The sequence below is a fragment of the Bombyx mori genome, chromosome 3 (genome assembly GCF_030269925.1).
Source record: "Bombyx mori chromosome 3, ASM3026992v2".
NCBI lineage: Eukaryota > Metazoa > Arthropoda > Insecta > Lepidoptera > Bombycidae > Bombyx > Bombyx mori.
Window position 1 is genome coordinate 2,935,835 of NC_085109.1, and position 22,368 is coordinate 2,958,202.

Sequence of the window (22,368 nt, forward strand, 5' to 3'; positions counted from 1 at the left end):
AGGGAACAAGGGTAAAACAATATAATTAAAGCTTCCACTTCATGACTCAAGGTTTCAATCAGTTGTGATATATACGAGCATGCGTGTGTTACAAAAAAAAAAAAAAAACTGTTTCCTTATTCCACGGACTTACAGCCCTAGAAGAGCTTGGTAATATAATTGAGTCGGCTTTCAATTTGATTCGCATCCTCGTCCAGTCGGGGAGTGTCGGTGATAATTCGCCCGAAAAATATAAAAAGGAGCCTTCCGGAGCAGCTGTCAGACATATTGGATTATTGGCGGCGAGATGAACACGGCGGCGATGTACGGAACATAACATCCCAATAAATGTTAGCACTCGTGTTTCCATTACTATTTAATTTTATTAGATAAAACGTACGTGTACTATTAGTTGCTTATACATAAACATATAACGTTAAATAAAACTTGCTTTTTTTTAGTGCTTAGATGTGTGGACAGCCCACTTGGTGTTAAGTGGTTACTAGAGCCCATAGGCATCTACAAGGTAAATGCCTCATACACCTTGAGATATAAGTTCTAAGGTCTCAGTATAGTCACAACGGCTGCCCCACCCTTCAAACGGAAACGCATTACTGCTTCACGGCAGAAATAGGCGGGGCGGTGGTATCTACCCGTGCGGACTCACGAGAGGTCCTAACCACCAGTAATTACGCAAATTATAATTTTGCGGGTTTGATTTTTATTACACGATGTTATTCCTTCACCGTGGAAGTCAATCGTAAACATTTGTTGAGTACGTAATTCATTAGAAAAATTGGTACCCGCCTGCGCGATTCGAACACCGGTGCATCGCTCGATACGAATGCACCGGGACGTCTTAACCTTTAGGCCACGACGACTTCTAAAATTCTTCTTACATTGTAAATGCTAAAGTTTGTAAGAATTTATGTATGTAAGTATGTTTTTTATTCTTTCACGCAAAAACTACTGAATGATGAAACTTTACAATAATATATCTTACATATCAGAATAATACATGTGCTATAATTTTTAAAGATAAAGGGTGAATTACTTAAAACAATACGATAAGTGTGCAGTGAGTGATGATGTGTGCAGGGTGGCTGGCAGGAGCTGGATGAGAGAAGCCGAGGATCGGGCTCAGTGGTGAGCAATTGGAGAGGTCTATATCCAGCAGTGGACTGCTATAGGCTGTTGATGATCATGATGATTGTTAGATATCACCGTCCTGGATATTTCTACGCAGAGATAGTCACGCAATTCGATTTTAATGATGTGATAGTCGTTAAACAAAACAATTCAGCAACAGTTAGCATACAGTGGGCAGTAAAAAAACCTACCTTAAGACGAGATCAAAGAGTGCAAATTCCCCTCCATTCAATTGCGACGGGAGCCGACTATCACGTTGTCTTAATACTTGACACTTATTGGGCCGTGAACTCATCCAAATAGAGTATTAAAAGAAGAAAACAAAATCATAAAAAAGCACACAAAAAAAAATCGACATTGACAAAGGGCTCTCTAAACGCGCGTCAAAACAAAACAGGGTTGTCAAACAACGTGTTACGACAAAAGCAATGGTGCTCATACCAGAAAACAATGGCACTTGTACCGCGACAGAGTGGAGGGTGAGACGGTTACTTAATTATTATTTGTTTTCGTGTAAACAATAATTAACAGACTGTTTACTTTATTGAGAGCTGTTGATTGTTCAAAAGAAATGGATTGTTTTGGGGACCGTGTCGTTTATTTAAAAAAAAATGTATTTTTTTTATTGCCCTTGCAGGCACCACTTAACACCAGGTGGGCTGTGAGCTTGTCCACCTATCTAAAAAAAAGGCATACGAGCATACGGCCCACCTGACGGTGAGTGGTTGCCGTCGCCCATGGACTTCAGCAATGCCAGGGGCAGAGTCAAGCCGCTGCCTACCATTTAACACTCTCCACAAGCCTCGTTTGAAGAAGGACATGTCATAGCGCTCCGGAAACACTGTAGAGGGGAGCTCATTCCAAAGCCGGATGGTACGTGACAAAAAGATATCTGGAAACGCACTGTGAATGAACGTAGTGGCTCCAGGTCGTATGGATGAACTCTAGTCCGATGGCGGGTGGTGCGATGGTAAAAACGAGACGATGGTATCATCTCAAACAATTCCTCAGAGCCCACAGTTATATTGTGAATTCTATTGCTGTACTTTTATATAAGATCGAAGGAAAGAGACCGCGCGAGCGCAGCCTGACAAGTTGGTTCAATCAAATACGCCTCACTAGAAACCCTATTCCACGAAACCCTTCACGCGGCCAATGATTGAAAACTCTGGAAAGACATAACAAAAAATTAAATCCTGTCTAAACATGATGGTCACGACCTTCAGCAGTGAGGAAACGACGAGAGTTGGAGGATTTCTGTATCTATCTTCAAGTCCTCAAGCTTACTGGTGGTAGGACCTCTTGTGAGTCCGCGCGGGTGGGTACCACCACCCTGCCTATTTCTGCCGTGAAGCAGTAATGCGTTTCGGTTTGAAGGGTGGGGCAGCCGTTGTAACTATACTTGAGACCTTAGAACTTATATCTCAAGGTGGGTGGCGCATTTACGTTGTAGATGTCTATGGGCTCCAGTAACCACTTAACACCAGGTGGGCTGTGAGCTCGTCCATCCATCTAAGCAATAAAAAAAATATATATATATATATATATATATATATTAATTATTAATTTATATGTTTTCGAAAATATAAAATGAATCAATCGAAACTCAAAATGAGCCTAATGGCTTTAATTTAAATAATAAAAATTATCTTAACTGTAATACTTTCATTAATAACAAAACCGTAATACTTCGTAATCATACGGATACACATTACCCATTAACGAGTAATCGAATACGCGGCGCAATATATTTTTTATTAAGCCAATTATGAGTCCCGCGGGATGCAACCCTATCGTCGTGCGACAAAACCTAACGACGCGTCATATTGAATCGCAAAAATAGAGAAAAACACGTAAACGCAATGGGAGCTTACGCGCTAAATTAACAAACAAATATTCAATTAACTTCATAAGATTAATACTTAATGTTAAAAATGCGAAATTTATTTTTTGCTTTGCTTTCACGTCTAAAGCACTCTAGCAATCAAGAAAGTTAAGATACATGTTAATAGAGTTACGAACATAAGGTACTTTTTATCTAGTAAAATCTACTTTTTACTACATTGACGCGCGTGAAATCGCGTCTATAATCTAATAACTTTATGTTTAGCACATTAAAGTATTTAAATGTTCGCTTTTTTTTATAAAGTTTAGACCCAAATTGCGATTTAAGCACCTACGCTTTTTTTATTGCTACTTATGATATTTTTAAACTTAATTTAATTATAGTGTGAAATTTGTTGAACATGGTCATGAGCATCTGATAATGTGTAATAATAAATCCACAATTTTCTCTACAAATTAACAAACAGCTTAGTTCATAGTATACAAGTATAATGCAATTCTTATGAGCCTATGAAGTAGGTATAAAATTCTAAGCTCAGATCTGTCATTAAGCTTCCACACGAAATATGCAATAAAGCGTTCGTCCACAGCGTTTGAATGTGTTTTTAGCTGTTGTATGTTTACAATTTTGTTTTTGGTTCATTCTTATGAGTGATCCTGGTACTCTGTAGCGCTCTTTATCAATCATTTCTGTACTGTACCGAAATTAAATCAAGGGTGAGAATGAAATATGTCACTTTTGTTTTTAGACTGTTGCGTTTATTCTTTGTGATTCTGTAGAGATATTTTCAAGGCTGATTTAACTGCAGATATTTGGTATGTATTTTATAGAGTTAAGCCTGTCAGTGGTTCGATGTTTATTAGTTTTTCCTTTGAATATTTTCATTTAGTATTAACTTGAACAAGAAGCTTAAAGTTTTGTCTAGAAATGACACATATCATGGTACTTTAAACCTCGATTAGCTATATAATTGAATTTGGATAAGCAAAATATATTCCTATCACTGATTTCCTGATTGACCTTAAAACAATTTAACAATTGCATTGATTAATATAGTTGTTGAATTACTCATCTTACAGTTACAGTGTTACTGGCGGTAGGGCGTCTTGTAAGTCCACACGGTTAGGCACCACTACCCTGCCTATTTCTGCCGTGAAGCAGTAATGCGTTTCGGTTTGAAGGGTGGGGCAACTGTTGTACTGTTAAACCTGATACTTAGAACTCGTGTCTCAAGGTGGATGGCGGCATCTACGTTGTTGATGCCTATGGGCTCCAGTAACCACTTAACACCAGGTGGGCTGTGAGTTCGTCCATCCATCTTAGTAATAAAAAAAGCCAGAGTACCTAAATGAAAATAATACCTAATGAGTATTGGACGTCCGATTCGTTAACCATCTCGGATTCCGTAGAAGCTCTCCGGATCTCGGTTAGGATAAAGAAGATTTTCTAGATCCCAGCAGACGCGGGGGAGGAGATAATTCTCCCCTAATCATGTGATGAAAAACTTAACGCTTCGACTTTTGATATCGTGACGTACTTGTAGACTCAGGGCTGTACTTGGTGCGTTATTACTGCTTAGGTATAAGTTACTTACTTTTTGCCGATTTGTATTTGTTAGTAGCCCTCACAGAACGCAATATATTTGACAGATGCTTGGATCTAACTTAAGACATTTTCATGATAAGCTTGCATACCTACAAGTTCCGAACAACAATATTTGGACTGTCGGTCTACTGAGCAATATCACCCGCTCGGTGGAAGATCGTCAAAAATTTTACAATACAGAGTAATAAAACAAACAGTTGTGATGTCACTAAATCCGCTTTCAGACTACGCTATAATATAATTGCATCACTACATAGTATAAAACAAAGTCGCTTTCTCTGTCCCTATATCTGTCTGTCCCTATATATGCTTAAATCTTTAAAACTACGCAACGGATTTTGATGCGGTTTTTTTTAATAGAGTGAGAGATAGAGTGATTGAAGAGGAAGGTTTATATGCATAATAACATCCATTAAATAGTGGAGAAATCAATAATAAATTACAGTTTTCGAAGCGAAGCGAGGGCGGGTCGTTAGTATAGTATATAGCTCATAGCACAACAATATCGCACATCATACATTGTTAGGACACGTTCAGACTGTACTGTACTATATGTTATTGGCTAAGTATAGGCTGCTATCCTATATGGCACTATAGTATAGCGTAGTCTGAAAGTAGCTTTATCATTACTAAAAGAAATATTTTAAACAGCACTGACAGGACAGTACGAGATTATAAAAATAATTACGTAGTGTTTAGTGTATATTAAATACAAGTATTGTAAGTCCCCACGAGTAAGTACACTTGTACTGCCTATTTCTGCCGTTAAACATGCACTGTGGCTTGAAGGATGCAAGAACTGTTAGAAATAAATATTACAATTCGAGCATCCATGTCGTGTCTAGTCGCGTCACCCATTTATGCATTAATTGGCCAAGTTTCGACTTAGTACGAACTTCATAAATAGTTTGTATACTTTATAATATAATTTCATGTAATAAAACAATTAATACAGTAAAAATCGTACTCAGATATTGACGTCTTCTTCTAAGTTCAGTAATATTAATGCTGATATACTGTCCACTGAGTTTCTCGCTGGGTCTTCTCAGTGGGTCGCGTTTTCGATTCGGTGGTAGATTCTGCGAAGCACTGCTCTTGCTAAGGCTAGTATTAGCAACACTCCCAGTTAGAGCCCTGTGAGCCCCCCAACACGTCAAGGAGAAGCTGAAATAGCCTCTCAAGGCTGTCATATAGGTAGGAAAAAAAAGCTTGCTAGAGCCAGTGTTAGCAATAATTCCGCCTAGAGCATCGTGAGCTCACCTACACATCAAGGAGAAGTTGAAATAGCCTCTGAAGGCTATTTATCAGCATAGGTAGAAAAAAAAACTGAAATATCTGAAAATTATTTCGAGTATTTAATTCTCATCGGTGATTTCGTGGTCGTATATGTAAGAGGGTCAGACAATATATTGATTAGTTGGTTGGGCGAGCTCACGGCCCATCTAGTATTAAGTGGTTACCGGAGCCCATAGACAGCTACAATGTAAATACCGCCACCCACTTTGAGACAAGAGTTCAAAGGTCTCATTTTTAACATACGTATTTACGAGTACGTCCCTGCAATATCGTCTTAAGTCTGGATAGACCTGCCATACAATAATACTTATAATATTACGATGATTTCAGTTCCTCGGAGGATTACTCTTGTAATCTGTTTTGGGAACATTCGGTAATTACTTAGAGTTAATTTGAACGTGTATATCGGCTTAGTTACGTGAACTCAGCCGCCTTTGTGAATTTTGTTCAATTACATGTATTAACCATGTTAAGTGAAAGTCGGATTTAGATAAGTTATTATAAAGCATTTAATTTTGATGCTTAAGTGATTTTTAATAATTAACATAAACTGAGGTGGAGATTTCGAATTCAAGGTAGTTGATATTAAGTGGCACTAATGGACATAACACCATGAATGCTGCCATCCTTTAAGGCGTAAGGTCTAAGTCAATATTTTATTGTTTGTTTAACGGCGATGTTATTTTTTAAGCCGAAACGCATTACTGCTAAGCTGTGAAATTAGGCAATAGGTACCAACGCGCGCGGACTTACAGTTTCAAATTTTTTACTGGTGGTAGGACCTCTTGTGATCCGCACTATTTCTGCCGTGAAGCAGTAATGCGTTTCGGTTTCAAGGGTGGGGCAGCCGTTGTAACCATACTGAGAACTTAGAACTTATATCTCAAGGTGGATGGCGCATTTACGTTGTAGATGTCTATGCAAGCTCGTCCACCATCTAACACTAAAAAAAAAATTAAAACTCGACGATATACGATGAAGCTTCAAACGGATTGTTTTATGTGTTACATTGTTTCACGTGGCTAAGGAGAAGTGTCAGTATAGGTTTGCCTGAGAATGAGAGGTTTTTTCGGGTAGCTTAAGTCACTCGCTTAATCGGACACTTAAAAAGAAAAAAAAACATACTGTTGCTTTACTTCGATGTGAAAGAAGGACGAACAAACACAATTTCACATTTTTTATGGATTAGTTTCAATAATTACGGATCGTTTGGAATCTCTGAGTCTGCGGACGGACTTCGGTTCCCTCTGTATTCTGTACTGTATGTTCCATGGGGAGTGCTCCGAGGAATTGTTCGAGATGATACCAACGTCTCGTTTTTACCGTCGCACCACCCGCCACCGGAGTAGAGTTCATCCATACTACCTGGAGCCACTACGTTCATCCACAGAGCGTTTCCCGAGATCTTTTTTGCCACGTACCATCCGTCTTTGGAATGAGCTCCCCTCCACGGTATTTCCCGAGCGCTATGATATGTCCTTCTTCAAACGAGGCTTGTGGAGAGTATTAAGCGGTAGGCAGCGGCTTGGCTCTGCGCTCGACAATGCTGACGTCCATGAGCGACGGTAACCACTCACTATCAGGTGGGTAAGCTCGTCTGACTATACGGCAATAATTTTTTTTAATAATAATTGCGTATATCCAACTCTTCTTCAAATTAAAAACTGTTCTCTCTAAGAATCTCTAACGGCATTAGCGTGAAAATTTCATGTTTACATAAACATTAAGCAAAATTCTCGAAAGCCTATCATTAGGGAACTTCTCGTATGGAATTTCCCGGCGTACAGCACTCTGACGTAATTAATGGGGAGCTTTAAGCAGGTGACGTGGCTTTTTAACTTAAAGTTAAGACATGTGCTGAGTGCAGAGTTTTCTGGTGATTACGCCGTTGATTTTGTTGAGCTAAAGTTTTCCGAGAACCACGATTGCGTTGGGCTCTGGTTTGATGTGCTTAGTTAACATAATGGATTGGGATAAAATGATGTGATCAACTATTTTAATATCGGGATATCAGCAGAAGACAATAATATTTTTTTTTCATTTTTAACGATAAACTATTTAAAATTTTTTAATGATAAACTAATATTTTTAAATCATTCTAAAAATAAAATTTTACTTTTACTAATAATATACATGACAACTAAGTATTTTTTGATAGTTTTAAATCAAGGTTTTCCGATCTCACGCCTTAGTGGCTTTTTTTTTTTTAGTCAGGAGGAAACCGCCGTACTCCCACCCTCCACTGGGGATGGGGGGTGGGGCATGTCGGAGTCGAACCGACTAAAACCTCCTGTCGCTCAACAACCAACGTCCAAACCTCGCATGAGACAAAATTCATGAAGAGTCAAAAGGAGGAAAGTGAAGCGTTTAGTGCGGAGCACATCTCTCCTATCACCCTCCCCCTCAGGACGCCGGGCCAGCGATCGTCGGCGCCACGACCACCAGCCCTCTCGGTCGGCAGGCTGTCCGAAGTCCGCCTAGATGGCGCCAGTTTGAATGGGTTATCCTCCGAAATACCCCGCTAAGTCAGAACCAGCGTGGGTCGAGGATGGCCGGCCTTCCATCACCCGGAAGCTCTTGCGTAAAACGCATGCAGAGCAGCTTGCGCGTCGTCTTCTTACGCCCCCTTCGCCGGGCCCCAGACCGACATATGAGGGGGATCCGAAACACTTGGGTCAGGGCCAGGGCTTGGGCGAGATCCGCCTCCCTGGCCCCCGCTCGACGGCGGCGGGCTTGTGCGTCTCTCACGCGCCCCGCCGCCTCCTTCTGCGAGATGATGCACTCGCAGAAGTGGAGCATCGCCTTCCACGACTCGTCGTCGCCGAGCATCGATGCCACAACACTCGGCAACGACAAGTCGTTTCCTATTTTTGCGACGATGACACGGCGCCACCCCTGCCATGCGGGGCAGGCAATGAGCGTGTGCTCCGCCGTGTCCAAGTCGCAACCACAATGGTAACACTCTGCCGTCGGCTCGGCTCCGATCCGGTGCAGGAACTCACCGAAGCAACCATGCTCAGTGAGTACCTGCGTGAGCCGGAAAGTGAGGCGTCCTCTGTCACGATTCACCCAATCCACAAGAATCGGGCGAATCACCTCGACGGTCCTACGACCAGCTGAAGGATCGGCCAGCCGCCTGGACCATGATTCCAGCAACCCCTTAGTGGCTGCCAGACTAATAATTTAAATATGAGAATTTGTGGGATTTGGATGATTGTTATTCAAGAATAGCTAGCAGTATGAATTGGGATGAAATATTAAAAAAAATTTGACCGTGTAAAGTTTATACCATAGATTAACACATAATCTACTTTTTATCATAGTAAATGCGACTTGGTCAACTTTGGGTAAATCTGTTACAATGATGCTGAGAATGGTCGGACGCTTATACCATACTATAATACATCGGATAACGAACAATATTTTTTTCCATTTGATCAAAAATGAAATGAAATGAACAATACCGCTAAGATTCAAAGTTTTCGTGTCATGAATAGGTGTCAAATTCACTTGGAAATAAAAAAAATATAGGAATCAAACGGAGTTTATCTAAATCCTCGTAATTCTTGCTAGAATTTTGATTTCGACGTGTTCTAAGCGAACTGTTTGTTAGCAATGCCGATTTCAGCTAAGTAATTGCGAGTTCTGATTTTATAGGCGAGCTCACAGGCGCCTGAGAGAATTGCAAACATCGATCCTAGTAAGAGTGCTTTGCTGAATTTAATATCGCATCGCGACCCACTGAGGGTTTTTATTTTTTTTATTGCTTAGTTGTGTGGACGAGCTCACAGCTTACCTGGTGTCAAGTGGTTACTGGAGCCCATAGACATCCACAACGTAAATGCGCCACCCACCTTGAGATATAAGTTCTAAGGTTTCAAGTATAGTTACAACGGCTGCTCCACCCTTCAAACCGAAACGCATTATGTTTCACGGCAGAAATAGGCAAGGTGGTGGTACCCACCCGCGCGGACTCACAAGAGGTCCTCCCACCAGTAATTACGCAAATTATTATTTTGCGGGTTTCACTTTTATTACACGATGTTATTCCTTCACCGTGGAAATCAATCGTGAACATTTGTTGAGTACGTATTTCATTCGAAAAATTGGTACCTGCCTGCGGGATTCGAACACCGATGCATCGCTCAACACGAATGCATCGGACGTCTTATCCGTTAGGCTACGACGACTACATCTGGCGTTAAGCTCAGTGGATTGTATCTATGGATTCCAATACGAGAGAACGATGTATATATGTTAAAAGATGTTGTGCTCACTGTGGATCTTGTGATACAATAGTTCATCTGCGTATAATCATAAAAATAAACCTAATTTTATGTCTTGTTGTGTGAAAATGATGAACTCGTTCCAGAGCGAAGTTTCAATCTTCATCAGAAAGTCAACTTAAAATTGCTTGACCAAATTGTATACAAATAAACGAATAGACAGTTAATCAAAGTGTGTATTCAGAAAACAATTTGTTCATCAACAATAACTTTCTTTTCCATGTAACCACTACAAAAGAGAACAATTAAACCTTGCCACTCCGGTCATTACACGCAAAACATGAATGAACAATATTTGTTATTATTTAACAACCGAGAACACTCTTGAACAACGCAAGCACTCGTCTATTACAGCGCACAGAAGGTAATTACTGAACCCCTGCTGGGTAACACCCTTTATAATGAACATGTCCAATATAAATTGACCGGGGAAAGATTCATTACGGTTCTTTACGGGTAATGAAATAAGGGTCATTTTGATGCTGCGAGAGCTCAAATGAATTGTCTAATGTAAGTCGAAAGTAACAAGTCGTATGTTAACATGTGTTTAAAGGCTGCGCGTATCAGCGGGGGTTGAATCGTTTTTGATAATGTTTTGTTGGTTTTGTTCGAGTGTTTGTCTCATTAACAGGGTGGTGCTCGTAAATTTTATAAGTGTTATATTATATAGGTATTAAAATACATTAATGATATACGCAAGGATAAATTTAAAGTAGCTTTGATTGCCTGATCCTAGCTACCGCTATCCTGCGATGTAAACTCAATATCCCTTTGAAATAACACCTATTCCGCGCTTCAGATTAAAACCTGTGATCCTATTAAGCAATGTGATCCGTCATTGATTTCTTGTCGGGGTTCAATCAGGCCTCGTCGGTACGAAGGTCAGTACTTTCAATAACTTGTTCACCGGACAAATCCTAACATCATCAGATACATTGACAAAAAACATATATGAATACCACAGATATTCTGTATACCATAAAATGAAACACTCTAGGGGATGTTGTTGAGAAATTTTGAAATATTAATGTTACCCTTCGAAATACGAAAACTATTAGGGCCCGTCGGATTATGGCGGGATTATCGTTGGAATAATTTCGTTAAAATAATCATTTTAAAGGAATTAGTAGTGCAGCGGTGTTAAGGGGCCGTTCGATCCTTGGACTGGCAAAGAAGTGAGAGTGGATGTTATTCTATTATGTAGTTGATGTGTGAATTACCTCACATCGTCACTGCTGCCCCACCTTAATACATGAAGGTCGAAGCTACAATCGCATTAACTATTTCACCACCGTTCTATGGGAATTTATGACTGCGTTACGAGAGGAATAGTTGGAATTAAGAGATATGTGCGCTCACAAAAAACCCATCACCTTACATCCATCGATTTTTTTTTATTGCTAAGATGGGTGGACGAGCTCACAGCCCACCTGGTGTTAAGTGGTTACTGGAGCCCATAGACATCTACAACTTAAATGCGCCACCCACCTTAAGATATAAGTTCTAAGGTCTCAAGTATAGTTACAACGACCGAAACGCATTACTGCTTCACGGCAGAAATAGGCAGGGTGGTGGTACCTACCTGGCAGTATAATTTTGCGGGTTTGATTTTTATATACGATGCTATTCCTTCACCGTGGAAGTCAATCGTGAACATTTGTTGAGTACGTATTTCATTAGAAAAATTGGTACCCGCCTGAGATTCGAGCACCGGTGCATCACTCAACACGAATGCACCAGACGTCTTATTTTTTTTTTTTTTTTTTTTTATGATTGAAGGATTACTGGTGGCCCGGAGGCCTTTCCAGTTTCACCAGGACAGGTGGGCGAGCAAAGGCTCAGCCAGGAGGGGTGGGATTTGCTAACAGCTGCCCGAGCGCCTCCGAAGGAGACCTAACAACTCAAGAGTAGCTGCTTCGCGAATGAATCTACTACCGGATCGGAATCGCGACCCGCTGAGAAGATCCGGCGAGAAACTCAGCGAGCTGATTCATGGGTTAGGTTAGGCACGGCGAATTCTTTGTCGAGTTCGACGAGTACGGTTACCGAGGTCCCTAAGCCTGCTCCTAGAGCTGAAGGCGTCTAGTGCAAAGGTTATTGGATCTGATGGATCCGTAAGGACGTGTCTAGGGCGTCGACGGTGACTGGCTCCTGCATGATCAGGATTCGGGGGGTAGTCAGCGGCGGCTACGATAAGGCGATTATCATGACGCATAGCCTTATCGAAGTACCGTTCCGACGCTGACTTCATGTATTTCTGTATAGATTCGAGGCCCAGGTCGTCGTGTAGGTCAACGTTCCTCACGAACCACGGAGCTCCGACGGCTAATCTGCAAAAGCGGGATTGTAGAGATTGAAGGGTGTCTATGTGTGTGCGGGCCGCGTGAGCGAACACCACACTCGCGTAAGTCATGACGGGCCTTATGCAAGTTTTGTAAAGTGTCACCTTGTTCCGAAGGGACATTTTACTCCGCTTACAGATCATGGGGTAGAGTCTACCGAGAATAAACGCGGCACGGTCACGGACTGATTTTATATGCGGGCGGAATGTCATCGATGCATCGAGGGTAACGCCCAGGTACTTGACCTTCCTGGCCCAGGGTATGGATTGACTAAAGAGAGTAATCGGGGGTGTGAGATTCCTCCTCCTAATACGGGAGGAAATCCGTGTGGAGCTTCCCCTCTGAAATAGCACCGCAGTACTTTTCGCTGGGTTGATGTCTATGCGCCATTTTCGGAACCACTGTCCTAGGGCTAGGGCTGCGCTCTGAAGCTTCTTCGCGATTAGGGACTTGTTTCTACTGGAATAGTAAACAGTCGTGTCGTCGGCGAATAAAGCTAAATGGGTCGGCGGCGACCGGGGAATATCGTTAACGAATAAGCTAAATAGGAGGGGTGAGAGGACAGAGCCTTGCGGGACTCCAGCTGTGAGAGGTCGTGGGGAGGAGCGGGTTCCCTCGACTCGATATCGAAAAGAGCGGTTCGACAAGAAGTCCCGTATGATGAGCACGAGACTATCCGGCACACCCATGTTGAATAGTTTGAAAATCAAACCGTTGTGCCAGACTTTGTCGAACGCTTTTGCGACGTCGAAGAAGAGAGCTCCCGTGTATAACGGTTTTGGTCGATTAAGCCCCACAAGAATGTGCTCCGTGAGGCGGTGCACCTGTTGAACGCATGAGTGATTTGTACGGAATCCGAATTGTTCATCGATGAGAATGCCCTTGGATGAGACGAAGTCTCTGAGGCGTTTGTAGAGCAGACGCTCATACAGTTTGCCTAGAGACATGAGGAGGCTAATCGGGCGGTAGCTCGTCGGATGATTTTTTGGACGTCTTATTCTTTAGGCCACGACGACTTCGTCCTTTAGGCCACGACGACTTCAAAGTAGTTCTGGTAGTGTACTTCTCACTTCTATAACTGGTTTCCTCTACTCGCCAAAGGCCTACCTGGGGAAGTGATACAAAAGCGCAGTATCACACCGCGGGGCTTGCTTTCACCGTCCTGCCGGCAGCGAAGCAATGACGCACTCCAATGCCAGGGCTCAAAATGGTCTTTTACCAAATAAATGAAAGGGCACACGAACAAACTGCTCGTCAAGAAGTAATCGTTCTGGGGGTCTATATGCAATAGACGCCCAGTGATTTAAGATATATTTTTTCAATCACCTGTAGTAGTTGCGGGTTCCAGCTACGCTAGTCAACAAAATTTGAGATACACACCAGTTTTTTTATAAAATTCCTCCGTCACATGTCTTATATTGGTGTCTGATAGATAAACGTGGTGTGAACTTATAGTTCCAACACCTACTAATACAGCAGGTCAGAGGGCTTACGTTATAGTCTCCGACGTCATCGAATTTAGATCGATGATTCGCGTAGAACCTAACCCTGGCCTTGATAGAATCCGATTAAATGATCAAAAGAGCTTATTTATCTTCTATATCCGATTAAGATGATGTGATAGCGAGAGGGCGGTATATTCACTAAAATATTTTTCAAATAGTAAATTTACTAATCAATAAATCGATAGAATATTTAAAATCGTTGTGTTCATATCTGTTTATAGATAAATACTCTTTGCCATTATGAGAACATAACAAAATTCGTTGCGACGCAATTGCAATTTTTCAAACAAATGCAATCACCCTTATCATTACAGACAAGCTAAATAACCAAGTAAACCGATTCTACGTAGCAAGAATTTCTAACGAAATCAGAGGTCTTTCTATTTTTGATGTTATACGTCCGCTAAATTGATACCTGTTCCTGCACATTTTGTATGCAGTGAGATGTCTTTTAGTTTGGTATTTTGTTGACCATTAAAATAGAGCTGTGGTGTCTAATATTTAAAACTGGTCTATGGTTTTTTGTGATTGGTCTAATAGAGACCCTTTAATAGAGTAATGGGTAATTTCTGAGTTGTAACAAACGAGATTGGGGTGGTAATAGCATGGTATTAAAGCTTCTAGTGTTGACAGTTAGGGTACTAAGGATAAATGTACTCTATGGTGACGGTTAACACTATTATTAGGATAAGATATTATAATTAAAGGGACGAGGCCGTTGAACCTGCAAAAAATAGCTCAGTTTTCATTCGTGTTTTCTAAGGAAACTGTAACTAGTAATAACGGTAAGCCAAGCTTCTTAAAGAACAACAAAAAATGGCGATCGAAACTATGTTAGTGAATCACAGATGTTCTTTAAGACACACGCAATGTAACACGTTGAATAAACAGCTTACGGGATTCGCAGTGTTCTGCCATTCCCGATCCTGCGGACAGAATGGAAAGCAGTCGACGTCGCCCAAAACACGTCATTTCGGATCCTCCTGATCCACTAACGGTGCTGTTAGGTACCTCAAGCACCGGTCATCGTTCTCGTCGAACCCGTCGCTTGCTCGACGAGTAAATTAACCCACAGACACAGCCCACTGAGTTTCTAGGAGGATCCTATCAGTGGGTCGCGTTTTCGATCCGGTGGCAGATTCTGCGAAGCACGGCTCTTGCTAGGGTTCGTGTTAGCAACGTCGTCAGGTTTGCTCCCCGTAAGCTCACCTATTAGTTAAGGTTACGCTGAAATAGCCTCTAAAGGCTATCAGCTTAAGTAGGAAAAAAAAATTAGAAGGTGTTCTGCGGACTGAAAGAGCGTTCACCTTGGCATTCGAATGCGGGTTCATAAATTATAAAATTATTGAAACTTACGTATTTATTTTTGGTTTGGTAATTTTTTTTCGCGTATGTTACGGTGATCGATAATTAAGATAGAGACCAAGGGCCGGGAAAAAGGAATTCCATGGGCATACGAGACAAGATCCGGACGGAACTCAATATTCAACGGCTCATGGCGTTGAAAGTCAGAGCAGATGTAGGAAGCACTGTGTCAGAGGGCCACGACCGAGGGATAATAAAAGGAATCGACGCAATTAGGAAGGAACAGTAGACCAATTGTCTTTTCGGTATCATAAGTTAATACTAACTATTTAATGTTGTTACCAGGTCTGGTTCCAGAATCGCCGAGCAAAATGGAGGAAAGCTGAACGATTGAAAGAAGAACAAAGAAAGCGAGAAGGAACCGATGTGCTGACCAAGAGAGACCCCGCTGATGATAAGGTAATAATAGGTTTTTTTTAAATAGAAAGGCAACGGTGACTGAACTATGAGTATTCGAAACTTCTGAAATTGCGGTAGGCAGCAGCTTGGCTCTGCCCCTGGCATTGCTGAAGTCCATGGGCGACGGTAACTACTCACCATCAGGTGGGCCGTGCGCTTGTCTGCCTACAAGGGCAATAATTTGTAAAATATTGTTAAATCATGAATCAATCTCTAAAATCCTTTAACAAATTTGTAGGGGTCGTCGGAATGCGGAATGTCTCGAGGGTCTGCAGAGGCGTCTCCCGTGTCTGCGGCGGCGTCACCCCGCGCGTCCCCCCCGGTCACCCCCGGCTCTCCGCGTCGATCGCCAACACGTTCCCCTAACAGATCACCTAGACTTGAAAGGTAGGCTAAAGATATAACAAATTAAAACCCCCCATATATTTCATCGTGGTATGTTGAGTTTTTTTAAATTGATTTAAACTGGGTGTGGAATACTTAACGATGAAGAGAAGATCTACCACCGAGCGGGTGATATTGCTCGCTGGACCAACCATCCGAATGTCGTTGTTCGGAACTTGTATATATGCAAGCTTATCTTGAAAATGTCGTAAGCGAGATTCAGGCATCTGTCAAATATCTTGTGTTGTATGATGGTTACTTCCATACTGGGACTTAGGTTGGCGAGCTTGCGATCTAATTGAAGCTAAGCGGAAACCATAGTTACCAGTCGTCTTCTTTTTCTAAGCTATATGACTCTAGGTTGGATCAGCACAGCTTTTACACCTTCTTACTGACTGCTCACCTTTTTCATACACATCGCTCTTCACAGAATCCATCCAAACCGTCTACAGTCTTCCTTACCGTGTCTTACACTTCTTTTTGCGTCTCACTCCTTTCAATTCACATGCATATTTATAAAACTTTTCACGATTTATCTAATCTCTAACTGCTTCCTCTGAAGACACCCCTACCACACTAGGAGGTTCTTTCACCTGTGCTACTTTAAAATTACCTCTAACACCTTTCTAAATTACACGTTCTTCAATTCCTTGGCTTCTCGGCCATATGTAATCATCCAATTTTTCTATGGAACCAATACTTTGATTCATACACAACTTGCAGTCCCTGGTTGTTTCTCATTCACTTGTTCATGTTTATCCTGCTCTTTAACTCCTCGTCGCTGTCGTTTCGAATCCCCCAGGCAACAGGAATCGGAGGAGGCTGTTAGGATCATATCGTTAAACAGATTTTGCCAATCTTTCCCAGCATTCTCTAGCCCTTTTCAGACCTCGGTTGTAATTTCGCCGACAAGGACAAAATCATCAATAAATAGCGTTACGTTACAGCGCTTCCTTCCTGCAAGTCGATTACCAAATCCAATTAATTAAGCAAATTATGCAAATTTATATCTGCGAGTTAGTTATTACACATTGGCATTCATGAACATGTGTTTGACATGTCCTCTTTTTTCTTCTTCTTATCAGCCCACAGACCTCCAATATGTATAATAAATATATAATACATAGTATTATAAACTTGACATGTCCCCAAGTGGACTCTAATCCAATATTTAAGTCACGATCTGATTTTCATACTTCAATAGAAGCAAACAAGTCTTAACATTCGGTCTTATTACGGTACTTAATTGGGTTTTGATTTAACGAAATACTGTAATTATTGTGTATTATCAGTTCTTACCTCACTAGGTCCGAAACTAGCTGTGCATCTCCGGCTCCGTCTGTCGGCAGCGCCGGGTCCAGAGAAGCTGTGATGGAGCAACGACCCCCACATCACATCTTCTCTCCTTTCGACCAGTAAGTGATACATATTGATTGTTAGGGAATTTGTGATTGCTGTGTTCTGAGTGACAACGGTATAAGATGGTTTTTGTTTTGTTCTAAACAGCAAGATCCTTAATTTTAAAATCCTAGACTGCAATTTTTTTAATTTATTGTATATCCACGCGATCATATTCTAGACAAAGTTTAATTTAGCATTACGTAAAGATTTTAACAAAATTGGAAAATGAAATAGGTACACCAGATTCCGCCATTAATGATTTCAACCAAAAATTTCATTTTGATTGAAATCATATTGAAACTGATGTCCCAAGGTGTCTATGGGCACTTGTTAACACTTACCTCCTGTGTGCTTAGTGTGAGTTCTTTAACGTTCTCGATAGAGTTAAAGTTAACTAAAATTTGTATGCAGTAGGAACAGCGCCCCTAGAGGCAAACATAGGCAAACGTTCCAACTCCATACAAATGTGAATTAACTTTTACGCTATCGACAACGTTAAAAAACTCACACCAACCACCTGGTAAATCGTATCGTATCGTATAAACGAGCAACGGGAACGAATTCATCAAAACCGTCCATATAACTTTATTAGTAACATTCGTTCAATTGGCACATTAAGTCGTTCAATTAAAAAGTCACATAACGAAACCCTACAAAAAGTCAATTAATTAATTCTAATTAAGCCGCTCGGTAACCCGTCATCTGTTTAATTCGGCTGAATCATTCGTGCATTACTCGTATAAGAATTTTGCAGTCAAAGAGCCAATTACGTACGTCTTCCAATTGATTGAATGATTTTTTTTTATCACAAGCTTCAAGCTTTACTGGTGGTAGGACCTCTTGTGAGTCCGCACGGGTAGGTACCACCGCCCTGCCTGTTTCTGCTGTGAAGCAGTAATGCGTTTCGATTTGAAGGGTGGGGCTGCCGTTGTAACTGTACTGAGATCTTAGAACTTATATCTCAAGGTGGGTGGCGCATTTGCGTTGTAGATGTCTATGGGCTCCAGTGACCAATTAACACCAGGTGGGCTGGGGCTCGTCCAACCATCTAAGCAATAAAAAAAAAAAAAAAAATTATAACTACAAATTAAAATTGATGACGTATTATTAAATATAAAACCATTTTTTTATTGTATGTTGAATTTTATACAAAGACTAAGGAATGTAAGGGCTTATTTCCAGTGTTCGATAAATACCAAACAAAAACCTTCAATTTCTAAAGTTTCTAAGGAAAACGATACGGCTAATGGTGAGAAGCCCACGAATTTGGCGGTTAATTTCCTTTCTTGCTCTTCGTCTACAGCATCGGCGGCACTTAACGTTGGCTTTATAAAGGCAATTACTTGATTAAGGATGCGATGCTTGCCGTATTCAATGAGTCTAATGAACCTCAATTATACTGCGCTGTACAACGTGCTATCGTTTCTACGCTTTGTAATACCTCTGTTATGATGACGTCATTAAAAAAGAAAATTCTTGGTCGTTCTTATTTTTAATTAAAAACGTCGTCATTGCGGACGAGACTCAACCCAACAACACACCCAACGATTGCTCACATATGACACTCATTGCAGTTGTTGTATAATTTCCTAGTAACAGAGAAAGATAGATCTTCAAGACGACTTAAATCTAAAACAGCTACGTAGATATCTTAAGGAAGCGTCAGAAAGCTACTTTGAAAAAGCGGCGTGACCCAATAGCCCTCTTTTTGTGGCCGCTGAAAATTATATCTGACCCAGGCAACGGGGCAACACAAAGCTGCCGTCGCTGTAAGGATGTCTTGTCGGATCATCCGGATCTGTTCTTGGTGCTTTTAGGCTCTTCAAGCTCCGGTCATATAGTGTTTTGAAATGCAAAGTTTAAACTAAAAAGTTACAATTACTTTTTAGGTTATTTTGTTGTCGTCCAAATCTTTTGGTACGCTATTTATGATATCGTATGCATTTATGGCTTGGAAATTGCAGTTTTTGCTTTATTGATAATTTTATTAGGTACTAAAGATATCAGTCAGTTAGCTGAATAATAATTAAAGTTCAAAACACTTTTTGTAATTCAACAATAATTTAAAATCTATATTAGTGTAATTGTAGCAGTGATTGTTGGTATGTAGGTCGGCACAGAGTCTGTTATTAGATATTCATAAAACTGTTATTACATCAATAGACAATGGAGCGATGCGATCGATTGCTAGGTCATATGAATTGTTTTATAATTGTTCTCATGTGGCGCCTCGGTGTTTTATTCGTATATTTGTTTCCAATCATACAATTATGTTGAGATATTTACGCATAAACGACTTGATGTTATATGAAACGTAACATTAAATCTGTTATTTAAAATTAGCTCATTCGAATGCTAAATTTGAGATATCGCAAGAATGTCAGTTGCGAAGTTGTTAATGGGTGCTAGAATGGGAAAGGGATCACTAAATGGGCTGGTAATATTATCTATTATAAGAATAACTAAATTTAGATACTTGGTTAAGGAACGAGACGTGATGTGATAACAAAGTTTTACCGAATTTAAATATATATGTTTGTAGAATTGGGATCGTGACGCCATAAAATAAAACTATTCCACTGTTGTACTTTTATTCTGCTTTTCCAAAATCTTCTCTATTAAACATAATAATTAAAAATCAATTGACACTTTTTTACGCCTTGCTCATTCAATCATCTTCGCCATCTTTTCTTTTCTCTGTCATTCCGTCTGTCATTCTCTTTTCCTTTTCTTACCGTTTTCTATCACTCACATCTTAATGCTCCGTTCTACACTCTTTTCATACGTTCCGATCTTACGAATCCTACATGTATATAGTAATATGTTATTATTTGAATAAACATTATTAAATTAACTAATTAAAGTTCGATATATTTCGTTATTTATTGAATACTAGCTGACCCGGCAGACTTCGTAGTGCCTCAATCGATAAATAAAAGACCTAAGCTTTTGTATAAAATAAACTTAAAAAAAACAAAAAGTATCCATCCGACCGGGGACACATCAAAATTGTTATTTTTATTTAATTCCGAGCATTTTCATATTTATCTACCGTTTAAACCTTCTCTGGACTTCCACAAATAATTCAAGACCAAAATTAGTCAAATCGGTCCAGCCGTTCTCGAGTTTTAGCGAGACTAACGAATAGCAATTCATTTTTATATATATTATACTAAGATAGAAGATAGATAAACTAAACTAACTATAACTATAAATATAATTTAATATTTTAAAACTTTTCTAATTTGAAATTAAGCGGCACTTATGTGTTTGGTATTGTTGTGAGAAAACAAACTTTTTTTCAAGTCCGCTATGTCTTAACGTTTTGTACCAAACACGATCGAGTTTATCAAGTCGCGTCTAAGTTACGGACAGGATTGTATTTAATCGAATCAGTCTCAGTTTAATTGTCGATAATAATGATTGGGAGGTTAACTTGTCTTGGGGGTATTAAATTGTTAATTGTTGTTTATTTAATTCGTGCTTTGCGATATCATAGTAAGTCCTTAAGAATGTTTCCGAATTATTTCTACAGCTTTAGATGGGTGGACACGTTCAAGACTCACCTGATGTTAAGTGTTACAATAGCGGTTGATAAACATGTGCTTTACAGATAACGGACATTAAACGATCTAAAATTACGTAAAAATACAATGAAAATCAGTGTCGAAATTAGTTTGCAATAAAACATGTAACATTTTAAAGAACTGTATGTACTCTTTGTTCGTAACGCTTCTGAGTTCAGCAGTGCGTACTTGGAAGATCTCGCTATCCCTTTCGCACGCTCAGTCTCTAATAGCGATGACGTCATTGCCCGCTAGTCCATTTTTTTGGCGCGCGTTCTACCTTTAAACAATCCAATTAAAATAGTTGTAAAAGTAATTTGTGAACATTAAAAAAAGTATTTTTGATTATGTAGCATTGAGACTGATATTGGTGGTAGTATGTCTTGTGAGTCCGCACGGGTAAGTACCACTTCCGCCGTGAGCTCATCCATCCACCGAAGCTGTGGCGGGTAACCATCATAGAACACAAGATATTTGACAGATGTCTGAATCTCGCTTACGACATTTTCAAGATAAGCTTGCATATAGTATACAAGTTCCGAACAACAACATTCGGACCGTCGGTCTACCGAGCAATATCACCCGCTCGGTGAAAGATCTTCCTTTCGTCATCAATCCTACAAAGCAATAAAAATATTATTATTATTTTTATAGCTTAGATGTGTGGACGAGCTCACAGCCCACCTGAGCCCATAGACATCTACAACGTAAATGCGCCACCCAACTTGAGATATAAGTTCTAAGGTCTCAATATAGTTACAACGGCTGCCCCACCCTCCAAACGGAATTATTGCTTCACGGCAGAAATAGGCGGGGTGGTGGTACCTACCCGTGCGGACTCACAAGAAGTCCTACCCCCTATAGTGCTGGATGCAGGCAGCGCAGGACCGGTCTTTGTGGCGAGGCTTGGGGGAGGCCTTTACGAGGCATTACGAGGTAAATCATTACATTCACGGACGCGATATACGGTAATTCACAAAAGTCAGCGGAAAGTCTGTCTAAACAAAACGTCTGAACGTCCGGTCGTTGCGGAAGTGTGGAGCGGGTGTCGTCGATCCGGACTTATCGCGCCGCCTTGCAGATAATAACGGCGATTAGGGACTTACCGTCAGAAACAGTGTATATTCGCTCTAAATCACTAAGGCATAAAGATACTTTTAGTAATTCATGAAAGATGTTAAGCTTTAGTGACCCATCCTCATATGTTTTTACTAATCTTGTAGTCATACGAGTATATGGCCCGCC

The 22,368-nt window shown here is 40.5% G+C and overlaps 1 protein-coding gene across 1 annotated transcript in view; it reads left to right on the plus strand.

Moving 5' to 3' along the window:
- The window catches only part of LOC101740728 (dorsal root ganglia homeobox protein), a 98,362-nt gene that overhangs the window by 31,912 nt on the left and 44,082 nt on the right, over window positions 1–22,368 (plus strand). The window contains exons 6-8 of the mRNA XM_038021067.2: window positions 15,659–15,772; window positions 16,011–16,159; window positions 17,464–17,571. Coding sequence (XP_037876995.1) covers window positions 15,659–15,772; window positions 16,011–16,159; window positions 17,464–17,571 — 371 coding nt within the window. The remainder of the gene's footprint in view (window positions 1–15,658; window positions 15,773–16,010; window positions 16,160–17,463; window positions 17,572–22,368) is intronic.